This window comes from Muntiacus reevesi, chromosome 3 (genome assembly GCF_963930625.1).
Source record: "Muntiacus reevesi chromosome 3, mMunRee1.1, whole genome shotgun sequence".
Taxonomy (NCBI): Eukaryota; Metazoa; Chordata; class Mammalia; order Artiodactyla; family Cervidae; genus Muntiacus; species Muntiacus reevesi.
In genome coordinates, this window is record NC_089251.1 from 168,634,400 (window position 1) to 168,651,531 (window position 17,132).

The 17,132-nt window shown below is 40.8% G+C and overlaps 1 protein-coding gene across 1 annotated transcript in view; it reads left to right on the plus strand.

The window, feature by feature from the left end:
* IPCEF1 (interaction protein for cytohesin exchange factors 1) overlaps positions 1 to 15,549 on the plus strand; it is a 145,802-nt gene extending 130,253 nt beyond the window's left edge. Inside the window, exons 11-13 of the mRNA XM_065931085.1 lie at positions 6,904 to 7,097; positions 13,790 to 15,407; positions 15,492 to 15,549. Coding sequence (XP_065787157.1) covers positions 6,904 to 7,097; positions 13,790 to 13,996 — 401 coding nt within the window. The 3' untranslated portion in view covers positions 13,997 to 15,407; positions 15,492 to 15,549. The remainder of the gene's footprint in view (positions 1 to 6,903; positions 7,098 to 13,789; positions 15,408 to 15,491) is intronic.
* The last annotated feature ends 1,583 nt before the right edge of the window (positions 15,550 to 17,132 follow it).

Sequence of the window (17,132 nt, forward strand, 5' to 3'; positions counted from 1 at the left end):
ATCGAACCCACATCTACACTTGGAGCAGGATTCTTTACCACTGAACCACCAAGGAAGCCTGTCAGGTGCTAAAGTGAATGACATTTGTAAAGTCTTAAAGTCTGAATGTCCAAATGACTGTGTAGTTATATCTTCTCTTTGTAACAAGTAACTTCCATAGTCTTTCTTTTCTCAAGTACTTAGAACACTGCATATGAAACAGGAAATACTGTTTTCTATGTAAACTTTTTTAAGTATTTCATATTTAGGAATGACTGTCTTCCTTGGGAGATCATTTAGATTTTTCCAACCTCAAAAAGTTTCCCTTTCAAATTCTGATATGAAATAGGAGGTGTGAATTCCCCTCTTGTCTCCTGAAGTCGGCTTTTATGTTCTGAACAGAAAATAAAAAGCCCACAGTCTAGAAAGCTCAAGGAAGCACCAAAAATAAGATAGTGGGGGAGGCCAAGTTGACAGTGCAGCATTTAAAGAGATAATCTTCATACAGTGTTCTCGACAACCAAATTCCAGACTTACTGGAGCGTGTGTGTCCCGTCAGAAGCACACAATAGGCTGAGTACGTGGGAGGTAGCAAGAGAGGAGTACATGCCTTTGGCATCCTCTGGGAAAGGAAGGAACTAGTAACTATTAGTTAAAAGTGTTGTTTTGTCTTTTGCTCATGTCAACAAGAAAGATCTTGTTAAAAAAAGAAATACCATCCCTTTCTTGAGTCTAAATCATTAGATTATTAACCTAAATTTGGAGAATGTTTTATGTCTGACCCCTTCAGACATTCTGAGTGAGTCCAACAGAAGTAAAGGGTTGCTAACATTAACCTCAAATTCCTACCAATTCAATGTATGAGATAATGATGCTTTAGAGCAAGAATTCGGGATCCTCCTTTGAGCAAGCCAGTTTTTTTTTTTTTAAATTAAGCTATGGTACAGAGAAAGAGATGCTGCTTTCTGGATGAGTCCCAACTTTCTGGTTGTAATTTCAGCCCCTTTCTCTTCCAATGAACTGAGACAGGTTTTGTGTGACTAGCTGTTGGGAAGCAACCCAGCCTTGCTACTCAAAGGATGTCCAGGAACCAGCCATTCTGACATCACTGAGGAGCTCGTTAAAAATTTAAATCTCAGTGCCTGCTGTCCTGGACTGAAGCAGAAGCTGCATTTTAACAAGATCCCTAGGTGATTGCTTATTAAAGTTGGAGGAAACTCATCCAGAAGCACACAAGCCTGCACAGCGTGGAACTGAACTCTTGTTCCTAATTTTGCACCGATTTACATTTTGGAAAGATTGCATGCTGTTTTTCAAGAATCTCCACATTTTTTCTCATCTGTAATGTAAAAATAGTTTTCATCTTCCTCGGCAAGGAACTTGTGAGGCTTGATGAGATAGACTACAGTGTGCCTTATGAGAAGAAGGAAATTAAAGTCCTGTTATTTTATGTAAGAAGAATAAAATAGGCGCTTGAGAGGAAGGATAGCAATTGCGTGGGAAACACTTGATTGTCAGACAAAATTCATTTTATTTTGCCACAGAAGACAAAGGAGGTGAAGATAATGAACTTGGCTTCTGTTTACAGTGGGAGAGAGACCAAATGCCCTTCCTGCCAATCATTTTTTGCTATTTTGCTTTTTTTATAATCTGGTAAAATAAGGGAATAATCTAGTGTTTTCTAATATGAAATTAGAATTTAGAAAAATATTTACATAAAAAAAGATGAAAAGGAGATTAAAGAAAAAAACACTACTTTATTGAAAAGCCTTTGAAAGGTGTGGGGGTAGCCCTGTAAGATTAGCCAAGCAATGCTAGTCTTCATGTAATGATTAGTAAGGACTTTCATTTCTGCTTTGAGGTTGGTCGTAAGCTGTCTTTGATATGCTTGTACCCTTTGGGTCCTTTTTTGTCCTATGCTCCTACTTATCATCTGCTTCCATTTTTATTGGATCTTCTGTTTATGGTCCTATGAAGACCTAGGCAACAGTAAAATAGTGTAAAATCCCCATCTAGGTCATAGACAAGGCTGGGTCACAGGTCTTACCCCTGAATATCTAGTAATATGTTGTGTATTCCACAGATTATTATGCAAAAGAAGCAATCAGGGTATTTTCTTGACTCTTAACATCATTATTTATTATCTTCTCAACTTTACCTTTGTGAGTGATTCTGGAATCAGGTAATTAGAGGTCAGACATATAGTCTTCTAGTCTCAGGTTTCTTTTGAGGAGGGATGAAGACATGAGAGGTAGAACGTAATGGTCATCTGAATTCATTTTTCTCCATTTTTCCAGCAGCTTAAAATTTTCTATAAATATACTCACTCTTTACTACTATCTCCAATTTCTAAGTGAATCCCAATGAGAAAGTGTTTGTTTTTTGAACATTGTTTGGTCATATTTTAGGTAAATTGTATTAACTTTTTGTAATTACAAAAGGTCCACTTTACCTGCATGTTAATTTGAAAGGTCCACTATTTCTAGGAGGAGCAAGTTACACACACACACAGACACTCACATACACATCCCCATGCCTAGTGCCCTGAAGTTTAATTTAGAGAAGGAAATGGGGGTGGGGATGGGGGGAGAGGGAGATAACGTGTGATTTTTTAACTTAAAGGTAATATATATTCATAAAAATATATTAATATTTTTATTTGTTATAATGATTATATTATAATCATTAATATGATTATCCAAATAAGCCGTCTTCTTGTTCATTTAGGGAATGTACTTTATACCATATTACTCCAAGATCCTCAAGCTTATTTTCATCCTTACTGATTTATTGTCTGTCAAATTAGATATAAGATCTTATAATCATTTTTACTCTGGCATAATTACAAATTAACGTGCTAGTCAAAAATAATTTTATTTTCTATCACAATCTTTAGCAGCACAACTGAGCATCTTGGTGCACACAGGGAAAATAAGCCTTCTGTTTATTTTTGTTGTATACTTATTTTGCTGATTTCTTACAGTTTGTTAAATATATATTATTTTAAAAATACTGTGGTATTAAAAGCTATGTGAAAAAAGTAAGTGAAAGTGTTAGTCGCTCAGTGCTGTCTGACTGTTCACAACTCCATGAACTGTAGCCTGTCAGGCTCCTCTATCCATGGAATTCTCTGGGCAAGAATACTGGAGTGGGTAGCCATTCCCTTCTTCATGGGATCTTTCCAATCCAGGGTTTGAACCCGGGTCTCCTTCATGGCAGGCAGATTTTTAACTGTCTGAGTCACTAAGGAAGCCCTAAAAGCTATATATTCAGACTTTATTTGGAGTAGAGTCCTGCCTGCCTATCTGTAAAAAAAAAAGATGTATAAAATTCTTGTGATCTTGTGGGACTGAAATCTTGTGAGTCCTCAATGCTAACGTTACCCTCTAGGAGTCAGATGTCTTTTAATTTCAATTTCTTAACACTTTCTAATGTCTCCAGCTTAACTCCAGGACTGTTACCAAGCTTAGTATCTTTCCTATGCAAATGTCATCAGTTATCATGATAATCTTATTAAAGCCTAATTTTTAACAGCTTTATTGAGATATACTTCACATATGCATGCTTTTTCAGTTGCTCAGTTGTGTCCGACTCTTTGCGACTGCATGGACTATAGCCCACCAGGCTCCTCTGTCTATTTTTTCAGGCAAGAATACTGTAGTGGGTTGCCATTTCCTTCTCCAGGGGATCTTCCTGACCCTGGGACTGAAACTGTGTCTCTTGCGTCTTCTCATGGACAGGTGGCTTCCTACACATAACATAAAATTCACACTTAAAAAACAGTTCAGTGGTTTTTAGTATGTTCATAGAGTTGTGCGGCTCCACAATCCAGTGTGAGGTGTGGATCACACCACACCCAGAAAAACCCCATACATATTAGCGGTCATTCCCGCTTTGTCCCCTCCTCAGCTCCAGCCAACCACTAATCTACTTTCTATATCTATGGATTTGTTTATTCTGGAAATTTTATTATAAATGGACAATAAGGTATGTGCCTTTTGTGACTGGCTCCTTTGACTTCAAAGAATTTTTCGCAGTTCAGCCATGTTTTAGCATGTGTCAGTACTTCATTTCTTTTCATGACTAATACTCCATTCCATGCCTGTACCGTATCGCAGCAGTTGATGAACATTTATTTACACTGTTGTACCTTTTGTTTGTATCTTTCATGACATTCATGCACAAGTTTTGTGCTAACGTATGTTTTTAATTTTCTTGAATACACAGTTAGAAATGGAATTGATGGGTCATATGGTGGCTCACAGTGAAGAATCTATTTGCAATGCAGTAGACACAGGAGACACGAGTTTGATCCCTGGGTCAGAAAGATCCCCTGGAGGAGGGCATGGCAACCCATTCCAGTATTCTTGCCTGGACAATCCTGTGGACGGAAGAGCCTGGTGGGCTACAGTCCATAGGGTTTCAAAGAGTCAGACATGACTGAAGCGATTTAGCACACACACACATGGTAACTCTACAGTTAGAATTTTGAGAAACTACCAGGTTGTTTCCCAAAGTGGTGGGTCCATTTTACATTCCCACCAAGGACTTTAATGTTGCAGTTTCTCCACACTTATGTCTTTTCTAATTTATCCATCCTGGTGAGTGTGAAATAGTATCTCATTGTGGTTTTGATTTGCATTTCTCTAATGACTAATGATATTGAGCATGTTTTCATGTGCTTATTGACCAAAGCCTACTTTTGATATCTGCACCGACTGAGCCAAAAAGTCTGTGTTCAAATGTAGTTTTGAATATTTCCCTCCTTTTTTTGATATTGTTTTGATAGAAACAAAGAAGTTTATTGACCATTGCTATAATTTAATTGCAAAGTTAACCCAACATCTTTTCTCTCCATTTTATGAAAGAGTAGTATGCATGCTTATGGATTTTCTGGTAGTAGAAGGGGGAAAAAACATTGCCTAAAGACACTTAATTTTACAAGAGTAAGCTGTGAAGGAAGTGAGTGTGCTTAATTTTGATGCTCCTAGACTACTACTGTATGATTTTTTTATCCCCTTTGGAGAGACTGTTTTTTAGTTCTCCTAAGGCCATGCTTTCTATATGATCCTTTATCAATCTTGTTCTCAGGACAGGAGCCAAATAGCATAAGTTCCTGCGTGCATAGAGAAAACTAAGGACTGCATGGTAGAAAAAAGTCGTACTGTCTAAAAAACTAAGGACTGAATGGTGGAAAAAAGTCTTACTGTTTATCTTTCCCAAGACTATTTCAGAGACCAAAGTGAACAAAGGACTGAAGTTCTTAGTAAGAAATTAAAGCAGCGGCGGGAGATGATTTTCTTTGAGTAAATTTCTATATTATCTGAGACTCTTGCAGTTTGCATATGACTGAAAACAACATCCAGATTATCTTAACAAAGGCAATGTATTGGCTCCCAGGAGCTCCGAGGACACTAACGGTATCACCAAGATCCATGTCTCAGTTGTATCCTATGGGATTGGCTCCGTTTTCATGACTCTTGGCACGATTCCTGGAATCTTCCAGGTCATATCATCACATCACTCAGTTTAGGAAAACAGGGAGATTGATTGCCTGATACTCCAAACTGAAGTCTCAGAATTGAGTCTCTTTGGCCCCTTCAGCCTGATCTGAGATCCACATGCATCCCTAGATCAGTGACTGTGGCCAGCATGATGGGACTGCCTAGATATATAGGGTCCCCCTGAACACTGGGTGGAGTCACTTCACTGGAAGCATTTGGGCTGAGGCTGGCAAGGCCTCAGGAATGAACAGAATGGGGCACCTGGCGTAAGAAATGATTATTATCTGCTCAAAGCCACAGACCACAGGCAGATTCCTTCTTTCAAAGGGCAGTTCTAGGAAGGACATTAAAAAGGGATCTGAGACAATGGTTCTCATGCTTTAGGGTGTATATTGGTTTGCAAAGGTTTTCCTGTCCCACCATTGTATTTGAGAAGCAGAGAACTTGTTTGATTTCACATGTTCACAGGTGAAGAGGAAATTTTCCCTAGGATGAATCTTCCCCTGAGTCCCACCACTCTGATTTAGATGATATTTGGACAAGACTTAGAGTTGACTTAGAGTTTGAGACTTAAAGTTGAACGTTGGAGTGGGTTAAGACTTTTGCCGATGTTAGGATGAATGAATTTATTTTGCCTGTGAGAGGGACATGAATTTTGGGAGGCTACAGAGTATATACTTCCCAGGTAGTGCTAGTGATAAAGAACTTGCCTGCCAGAGCAGGAGATGCAAGAGTTGCAGGTTTGAGCCTTGTGTGGGGAAGATCCCCTAGAGAAGGAAATGGCAACCCACTCCAGTATTCTTGCCTGGAAAAGTTCATGGACAGAGGATCCTGGTGAGTTACAGTTCCTGGGGCCACTAAGAGTCGGATGCAACTGAGAATGCAGCACAGAGGGTGTACTGTTATGGGTTAGTTTTGTCCTTTCAAAATCCCTGTGTTGAAGTCCTAACTGAGTTCATCTCAACATCTCCAAAAGTCTGAATCCATTCCAATGATTAACTCTTAAGTCTTAAACTCTAAGTCAACGCTGAGTCTCACCCAAATATCATCCAAATCAGAGATTGATGTCCCCCTAATCAATATGACTTGTGTCTATAAAAGGGGATATTGGGACCCACTGACATGCCCACCCTAAGACAACAAATGAAGATAAGAGTCCTGCTGCCAAGAGCCAAGGAACCGTCAAAAGTTGGGAGAGAGACCTGGAACAGATCCTGCCCTAGAGTCTTCAAAGGCAACATGGGCTGTTGTGACTAAGTGCCATAAACTGAGTGGCTTAGACAATAAAAATGTACATCTCACCATTGTGGAGCCTGGAAGTATAAGATGAAGGTGTCAGGAGGATCTTGTTTTAGGGCCACAGTGTCAAATGTTCTGTCCTTGATTAACTGGGTGTATTGTTATTTTTTTATTTTAATAGAAGAGACAAAAGCATCTGAAGATGATGAAATGGAGAAGCTCTACAAATCGTTAGAGCAAGCTAGTCTGTCTCCCCTTGGGGACCGACGACCTTCAACCAAAAAGGAGCTGAGAAAGTCCTTTGTCAAGCGGTGCAAGAATCCATCCATAAATGAGAAACTCCACAAAATACGAACTTTGAATAGCACGTTAAAGGTAAGAAATTCCAGACTGTGGATGAACTCTGTGGATGTGGGGTGAGAAAATGCTAGGTGTGTGGAACAATCCATGCTAATCTCGGTGTGTTTATGTGGCTAGAGGGTGGGGAAAGGCAGGAAAGTCAATACAGTCTCTACAGGTTGAGTTGACCCTTGACATTCCTAACCTAGGGAATGTGATTTTTACAATAGACTTTGATTTTTGCATTCACTCTGGCATAAAATCTCAAATATTAAGCTTCAAGATGGCAAGGATCATGTGTAATTTGTTTTTGTAAACTTCTACCTGGAATAATAAATATTAGAGAGAGTCTGAGATAGTCAACTGGTGGGAGTACACAGTAATATTTAATAAGATATTGGGATTTCACCTGATTCATTAAAGGAGGCTGTTCTTCTATACTAGATCCAGAAAAAAATGTCTATATTTTAGAGACAGCAAAGACTTGGGTGACTTCAAGCTGTTGAATTTGAAGCTACAAAATACCATGAGAGCTGGGCAGTAGGAAAGAGATAACTTCCTGGTAGCAGGGGATTTCATCATGAGAATAAGGGGCAGTGTACTGGATGTACTGGAGTTATTTCTAGGGCCTCCTGTAACTGAAAAGCCTCTTTGTAGCAAGAGCATCCTGCTTTCACATTTAGACGACAGCAGAAACAAGGGGAGGCCAGAAGACTTTGTAAAATAGTTCTGAATTAGCAGAAGATTTAGAGATGTTGAAAAGTTTGGCAGACCTGAAATTTAATTCTGTTTTTTACATGTCCTTTTGTATCTTATGAACATGAATCCCTTTCCGGGAAGAAATATCAGCAAGCAAAAAGACAAGGCTACAAAAGATGACTGAGTGACTCTTAGTCAGATGCCCCTGTTCATCCATAGAAAACCTAAGCACCCTAAAAGCCTTGCTAAAATGGGGCTGAGAAATAAAAGGCAAAGGTGTATTTTATTTATAGAAAGAAAGCCCAAATGTAGAGAAATTTCCCTAGCATTTAATGATGAAAAACATCACTAGCACTCATTTCAAAATCAAATATATTATATTCTGTTGTACTGGGTTGGCCAAGAAGTTCATTGGGTTTTTCTTAGGATATTACTGAAAAACCTGAATGAACTTTTTTGGCCAACTCAATATTTGCAGAGTTGTGGTTCTCTGTGACCTCTTGTTCTTCATGCACAATAGCCACAGAATTGATGAATCCAACAGGTTTTTCTTTTCTTCCCAGGTTTTAGTAATCTTTTAACTAGGTGACAAAATACCCCCAAACACAGCAGCTCCAGGCACTAGACAATTATTGTCTCACAGTTTCTGGGGGTCAGGAGTTTGGGAGTGGCCTGCTTCAGTGTTTCTTCTCCTATGTCTCTCATGAGGCTGTAATCCAGGCACCAGCTGGGGCTGTCCACATTTCTCCGCTGGGGGAAGGTGTGCTTTCAAGCTCTTTCATGGCAGAGTTCAGTTCCTTACAGCTTGTTGGACTGACGGTCTCAGTTGTTCATTTGTTCACTGTCTGTGGTCTGGAGGCCACCCCCAGTTCCTTCGCATGTGAGTCTTTTCATAGAGCAGCTCCCAAAATAGAAGCTGACTTTCTGCAGAGCGAGTAAGGTGGGGAGAGTGGGCAAGCAGGGTGGGTCATGCCCCAGCCTTAGGAGAGACCTCACATTGCATTTACAGTGTTCTGTTCAGTAGAAGCAAGTCGCTAGGTCAGCCTCCCTACAGTCAAGAAGGAGAATTACAGAAGGGCATAAATACCAGGGAGCAAGGAACGTTAGATTATTTTAGGGACTCTCTGCCCCACCCAGCTGCACTCTCAGAACATCACTGGAAAGAAGGCCTTTCCACAAATCCCTTAGGCTGGGGCTGATGAGATATATTCCACATTGTGTATTCCTGTGAACCTCTTACAAGGTCGGAGGGCAGGATGACGTGGTAATTGACCTTGTTGAAAAAAAGAAAAAAAAATCAACCTCTTCATTAGAGAATGATCATTTGGGACAAGCATGCTTATTCATGTCAGAAAGCTATCAGAATAATTTTCTTCTAACTATCTTTAGTTTTTTTTTTCATTTATTTATTGGCTACACTCAGTCTCCATTGCTGCATGTGGGCTAGTCTCAAGTTGCGGTGTGTAGGCTTCTCATCCCAGTGGCTTTTCTTGTTGCAGAGCATGGGCTCTAAACATGTGGGCTTTATTAGTTGCAGCACACAGCTTCAGTAGTTGTAGCTTTCAAGCTCTAGGGCTCAGTAGTTGCAGCACACAGGCTTAGTTGTCCTGGGCCATGTGGGATCTTCCTGGACCAGAGATCGAACCCATGTCCCCTGCATTGTCAGGGGGATTCTTAACCACTCTACCACCAGGGGAGTTCTGTCTTTAAAACTCAAGCTGTCAGCATAGTGGTCACCTTTGAGGAAAAGGTGAGGATGTAAACTGGGCAGGACCGCAGTAAAGCTTTTGAAGTGCCAGATAAGAGTCTTTCCTTGACTGTGACAGTGGTTACACAGATGTGTTCTTTTTGTGATAATTTTATTAAGTCCAGACTTTATGTGTACATTTTGCTCTGTGTATATTGCATTACAGTATAAATATTTATTTAAAAAAGTACTTCAAAGCTGGAGTGTGGACAAGTGAAAAAAAAGCAGTTTCATGCAGAAGCAAGGAAACTATTTTAATAATAATGTTTATAGTAGTGGTAAGCACATTCCAGAAATAAAGAAAAATCTTTGCACTGGGATTGTATTGGAATGAATACTGTTTATGGAAATTCTTTTAGGAAGTTGAGCAAACTATCGCGTCACACACTGGAGATCTTTAGTTCTTTAAGAGTCTCCGAGAGCTCCACCTCCCCTGCCTTTTGGCTAAGCCTGTCTTTATTTTTAAATGAATGATTAATGGAATGATTAATGAGTCCAACTGAAACTTTCTCTGAAAACTACCCTCACTTGTATCTGAAGAGGAACAGACCCTTCTTTGCCTAGCTGCTCTGGTAGAATCCATTTCCAATGCTTAGGTCTTGATACAAGCCATGCACTGAATATTTGGAGTAAAAAAATGAAAAGATGGTATTTTTCAGAACTCCTATCAGACCCTGCCTGCCTGCCTGCCAGAAAACCAGAAGGATGTTGTAAAAGTAGTTCAAAGCATTCAGCAAGCCTCTTGCTCTACAGGGGTGAAGCAGGGCTTTTGCCTGATGCTCTTGACCCCGGCTTGCCAAGCCTAGGAAGGAGCTCAGAGAGTTTTATTGTTTTGCTAATTTCCTTCCTCTCTATTCTTATCTCAGTTTTTTTCTTTTATCCATAAAGGAACTAACACAGACTTGAGCTGAATGGGAAGAAATTTGAATTATTTAGAGCTAGAAATCATATGAGAAGTGTTCGCCCAAAGTTGAAGAGATCCTTTCCTAAAACCTTTTATCCCCTTTAGAGGGGTGGTGAATTCATTTTTGCCTTGAAAAAATCAGTTTTCCAAATTTTGTTGATTTGCCAAGATCTTAATTAATAATTTTTTTCAATAGCATATTAGGATCTCTCTCTGAACAGATGTCAAGATTTCTTAAGAACATGATGTAAAATTCTTAAGTGACTACTTATGATAGTACTATGGTAAGAGTAGAGAATAGAAGCATATTTTTGGGAGTGGGAAAGATTGTTTTTTGAAGTGTTGATGCTGGACTCAGAGAGAAAACTGTCTTGGCTCTGCTTGACTTTCTAGCAGTCCTTCCTAGTTACCCACTTAACTTACTAACCTTTCTTTCCTCTGTTTCTTGGTCTTGGCCAACCTCCTTGTTATTCCTCTTTGGTTACTTTCCTTCTGCACAGTTTTTCTCTCCTTTCTGAAACCCAAATGTATCTTTTAACCTCCATCTATCACCACACTCTTGCTTTTGTGATTCAAAATGATAAATCTCACTACTCAGATTACTGTGTGTGTGGACCTTTTCCCTTGAAATCCATATTATTCTGGTCAATTTATAAACAGGAAAAGAAGACAAGAAAATATAATAAAACAGTCCAAATAAAGCATAAGTTAAAGCTGAATGTAGAGCACAAATAATACATTCATGTGCCAATGGGTCTAAAAAGGCAGGAACAAGGACATTGGAGACAGAGAAGAATGGAACAGGGAAGGGGGTCAAGGAAGGGCTTTTATGATGGGAAAAATAAGAGCATACGAGTACGCCAGTGACAATGATCACCTGGAGATGGGAAACTGATGAGTCACAGGAAAGGAGTGAGAATTGCTGGAGCCAATTTCTTGGATGTACGAAAGAACGTGCTTTTACAAGTAGAGAGATGGGTCTTTGCTGGAAGCACAGATATTTCACTCGAGTGAACAGGAAGGAAGGCAGCATGTATCTGTGCTGATGCAGACAGAAGGCAGCAGGAGCTTGGGAGAACTACTGTTGTGATTGTTTCCATTTCCTCAAAAAAATAAAGAGCAGGGTCATCAGCTACAGGGGAGAGTTGGGGAGGAGATCTGAGCAGAAATGAGAAACTCTGAAATAGTCATTTAGGGGAGTGGGGGGAAAAAAAAGATGAGAAAACATAATTACTGAATAGTAGTGAAAGTTCACTTAATGGCAGTGGGTGTGAGTTTGAACTTTGACCAGTGAGCACAGTAGTGAATGTTCACCTCTGCACCTCCTGCTCCGGATCTAGCAGAGATAGTTCACAACTGAATGTCTGCCCGGCACTCAGCCCTGAGTGAGGTGCAGGGAATGCAGGAATGAATAAAATATGTTCCTCATCACCTTCCTTAAGAAGCTTTAGAATAGACGATGTGACAGACCCATGAACATCTAAGTGTGACGTGATAAGTTCTAAGAGGGTTCCAAGCATTGGAAGGCATGCAAGCATGAAAAAAGCTTCTCCGTTCAATCGGGGGTTCATTTTTTTGGAGAGCATGATACCCAAAGTGAATGTACATTTATGAGCTGTAGTAAAATCCATTGGAAAAAAAAGAGAGAGAGAGAGAGATTGGGCAATGTTCCATGTGAAAATCACTCTAGGAATTAGGGTCCACTAGGTGAAGAAGGGTGAAGAAGGTCCTGTACCTGAAATGAATGTACATTTATGAGCTGTAGTAAAATCCATTGAAAAAAAGAGAGAGAGAGAGAGATTGGGCAATGTTCCATGTGAAAATCACTCTAGGAATTAAGGTCCACTAGGTGAAGAAGGGTGAAGAATGTCCTGTACCTGAAATGAATGTACATTTATGAGCTGTAGTAAAATCCATTGAAAAAAAAAGAGAGAGCGAGATTGGGAAATATTCCATGTGAAAATCACTCTAGGAATTAAGGTCCATTAGGTGAAAAAGTGGAGAAGGAAATGGCAACCCAGCCCAGTAATCTTGCGTAGAAAATCCTGTGGACAGGGGAGCCTGGTGGGCTGCTGTCCATGGGGTCTCACAGAGTCAGACACGACTGAAGTGACTTAGCATGCATGCATGCATTGGAGAAGGAAATGGCAACCCACTCCAGTGTTCTTGCCTGGAGAATCCCAGGGACGGAGGAACGTGGTGGGCTGCTGTCTCTGGGGTCGCACAGGGTCAGACACTGTTGAAGCGCCTTAGCAGCAGCAGCAGCAGATGAAGAAGGTCCTCTGTGTAGCATGTCCTGGGGTGGTGAAGCAGCATTGTGTGGGGGAGAAAACCCACATCAACACTCCTAGAGAGGAAAGGAAGAGGCAAGTGAACGATCAACAGATGGGCTCATGTCTGTGGCAAATTGGGCGAGAAGGGAAAACTTTAAGAGGACTCAGAATTTCAGGGGGACCCCCTGGACTGCAGGACAGAGGGTGGATACAAAGTGGGGGCTGGAGGCAGGACCCTCACTTGGAGGCTGTTGCAGCAGAGGAAGGGTGATAGGTGAGACTTTATGTCCCAGATTGGGATTACGGTCACAGAGATGGAGGAAGCAGGAATAGATTTGCGATAAATGTGTTAGGCTGAGAAATCTTTTTTTTTTTTTGAATGTGGAGACTGATACGTCGTATGTTTCGTTCCATTTCTTGACTACAGAAAAGTCCCCTAACCTGAGACTGACATTTCAGAAGTCTGTGTCACTGGTTGCAGAGGAGGCAGGGTGAAATGGCATGAATAGACTATTGGCATCATTGAAATACACATCGTTTGGATGCAAGTTTAATGATATCGTCTTTGAATAAGAAGATAGCCTACCTATTTAGTCTGTATACATTAAATAAATGTGTGAAATTTATTTAAAATTAGTACAATTTAATAGAAAATAAAAGAGAGATATTTTGTACTGTCTTATGTCTTAGGAAAAGTACTGTGTCCCAACTTCATGAAGTTTGGATGGTCAACAACACAGTTATACAGTTTTCCATTCCAGGAGGAATAAAGCTCACACTGAGATAGAAATATGACTGTGGCGTGGAACACTGGATTCATCAGGAAACAGTGACATAGGAGACCTGGGTTCTGTGTCCAGTTCTTCCCCCAAGCCTTGTGTGGGATGTTTATCTCTGTGGTTAGCCTATATAAATGGGCAGGTGTCCTGCCATTTCTCTTAGGACTGTTGTGGGGATTTGAATATTAGTGTGTAAAAACACTTTGATAATTTTACGGTCAAGGTATATGTGCATTTATTTGCAGAAGGCTGAAGATGGTTTATCGAAGTTAAGATCATTATCACATCTCACCCTCCTCTCTCTCTTTTTTTTCCTACTTGGACAGTGTAAAGAACACGACCTGGCCATGATTAACCAGCTGCTGGATGATCCGAAGCTGACAGCCAGAAAATATAGGGAGTGGAAGGTCATGAACACCCTGCTGATCCAGGACATCTATCAGCAACATCAGCAGAGGCGAACCCCCACCTCTGCCTCCGAAGGCTCCCCCCAGAAACCACCTTCCTCTGCCCGCCTTGAAAATTCTATCTGAGAACAAGCCAGGATGCTCTCCCCTCCTGTCTTACCCCTCAGGCAACTCTTCAAGACGTTGCGATAGCTTCACATTTTTCCTTGTAAAGGAAAACTGAAACCCAGTTCCTGGAAACACCAGCTCCTCCTGGAGGGATGCAGTTGGGATGAAAACAAACAGTGATGCTGCCTCACCAATTCTAGCGCCCCCATCGGACTGGAGGGATGGAGTTCAGCTGAGAAATCTGTGTCTGTGTTCCTTCTGGGACCGCTGGTCACACCGGGTTCTAGGTGGGATATGAGAACCACATCTTCTGTTTCTTGTTCTCAAGAGGACAGCATTCCACGGACAAAAGATCACTTTTGGCCAGGGATACTTCTTCATAGAAATATTCCGTTTTCCAAAAGAAGAATGTACATATTCCATCTGGTTGGGTAGCTGAGTTCCCCAAATCACCTTTTGAGTGGAGGAATGCTTTCTACAGAGCACCCGGAGCAGGACAGATGTGGTATCATGGAACCCAAGTTCCTTGCCTTTGGTCCAGAATGGTGGTGCCTTTCCCACGTGTTGAGAAATGCTTCATAGCAAATGGTGTATGGGAATGCTCAAGAAGGAGACATGTTCTGTATTCCACTCATTCAAAGGACAGCTTAATATTTTCACAGTTTATCCCGGTTGGGGTAGGGGACCAGATTCATGTGTCCTTTCCACACAACAGCTAAAGACAACTCTCTCATCACACTTGGACACTTCTATTCCGACCTAAGCTTTTCTGAACCAGGACATAGTAATAACATCCAGCGAGGAGTGTTTCCTGCCGTTGCCCGTGGGTGTGGTAGCTATGCATGGTATAAACGTACATCCGGGGAGTTCCCTGGTGGTTCAGTGGTTAGGACTCCATGCTGTGAGTGCCGAGGGCCCAGGTTCAATCCCTGGTTGGGGAAGTAAGATCCCACAAAAAGCACAACATGGCCATTAAATAAATAAATGTGTATCCATGATCCCCAGGATCAATATTGACAAAGTGATTCTGGTGTCTGAAACTTTTAGTATCTTTACTCCAAAAAAAAAAAAAAGTTAAAATTGTTTTATTTTTGTATGTGTATGTGTCACTATGTGAATAGCTATATATAATATGTTTGTTATTTAAGGATATTTATAGAAGTTCAGATTACTAGTGTCTTAAAAGAGGCTATATACTATGGTATGTTTTGTTCAGTATATATTTCAAAGTATATCCTTTTTGCTTGAGAAAAATAGAAATACTATGGATTCATTGGAGTTATGATATTGCACTATAATGTCTGAGGAATGCTCAGGAAATCTTGTGGGATAAATGTAGGGCATGCATTGCTAATGATAATCTTTATTTTCTGGCTTTTCTCTCTGCTTCTGTCTCTGTCTTTCTGTCTCCGTCCCGAGAATGCTTTAGGTTTCTATCTGATAATCTTTATTTTCTGGCTTTTCTCTCTGCTTCTGTCTCTGTCTTTCTGTCTCCGTCCCGAGAATGCTTTAGGTTTCTATCTGTTGTAAACCATTCTCCTAACCAGAAAAGGACTTTCCTCTTACATCATCCCTTCTAGTAAATACACTTTAAGGTTTATGCCATTTATGCCCACACATCCTAAACCAAATGAAGCACAACTAATGCAGTCTTCTGAAGACTAATAGACCAATGCCCTTAAAGGGAACTCATCTTATTAGAGAAACAAGAGGCAAGTCTCCACTCAGTAATCACCACGAATACTTCTCTCCATAAGAATAACCGCAACACATCAGAGACCCATTTCAGCCTGACCTCGAGCAAATTGTCAACACAACCTCATTGCCTTTGTAGTGTCAGAGTGTGTGGCTTGACATTCAAATGGAAATAACCCCCCGCCTTGAATTTTAAATGCAAACTGAGTGGAAATAGTTGTTAAAAATTTCCCTAAACTTTACTAAGAAGTCTTACTATTTTGTAAATAAAAAACAACTTTAGCATTAAGAAGAGGAGGGGGTGGAAACCAAACAAGAAGCACGTTGTAATACTAGAAGCTTCTGAGAGATAAAGGCCATGCTGGTCAGTTTGACCCAGTAAGCATGAAGGTGCTGTTGCCCCAGGTGGAACTATTGGCCCCGAGAGAAGGAATGATTCAGATCCTCAGGCTGGACCCTGAAGCTTCTGGTTTGAAGGCTGGTGTTTCATCCTCTTTACTCTAGAAATTATCATTGATTCTGCCTGTAATTCAGTTCAGTCAGTTCAGTTCAGTTCCTCAGTCATGTCCGACTCTGCGACTCCATGAATCGCAGCACGCTAGGCCTCCCTGTCCATCACCAGCTCCCGAAGTTTACTCAAACTCATGCCCTATGAGTCGGTGATGCCAGCCAGCCAGCTCATCCTCTGTCGTCCCCTTCTCCTCCTGCCCCAAATCCCTCCCAGCATCAGGGTCTTTTCCAATGAGTCAACTCTTTGCATCAGGTGGCCAAAGTATTGGAGTTTCAGCTTCAGCATCAGTCCTTCTAATGAACACCCAGGACTGATCTCCTTAAGGATGGACTGGTTGGATCTCCTTGCAGTCCTAGGGACTCTCAAGAGTCTTCTCCAACACCACAGCTCAAAAGCATCAATTTGTCAGCACTCAGCTTTCTATGCCTGTAATTAGCTGCATCTAATTCTTCCTGTTTCCATTGTTTCCCCATTTCCCCGTCTATTTGCCATGAAGTAATGGGACCAGACGCCATGATCTTCGTTTTTTTGAATGTTGAGTTCTAAGCCAGCTTTTTCACTCTCCTCTTTCACTTTCATCAAGAATCTCTTTAGTTCCTCTTCGCTTTCTGCCATAAAGGTGGTGTCATCTGCGTATCTGAGGTTGTTGATATTTCTCCTGGCAATCTTGACTCCAGCTGTGCTTCATCCAGTCTGGCATTTCTCATGATGTCCTCTGCATATAAGTTAGATAAGCAGGGTGACAATATACAGCCTTGATGTACTTCTTTCCCAGTTTGGAACCTGTCCGTCGTTTCACGTCTGGTTCTAACTGTTGCTTCTTGACCTGCATACAGGTCAAATTCTTCCTGTAATCAGAAGATGGATTGTTTAGGGTTCTCAATGGAAACAAAGTGGTGAGAAAAGCTGATAAATCATGGAGGAAAAGATAATTATGATATATGTTCT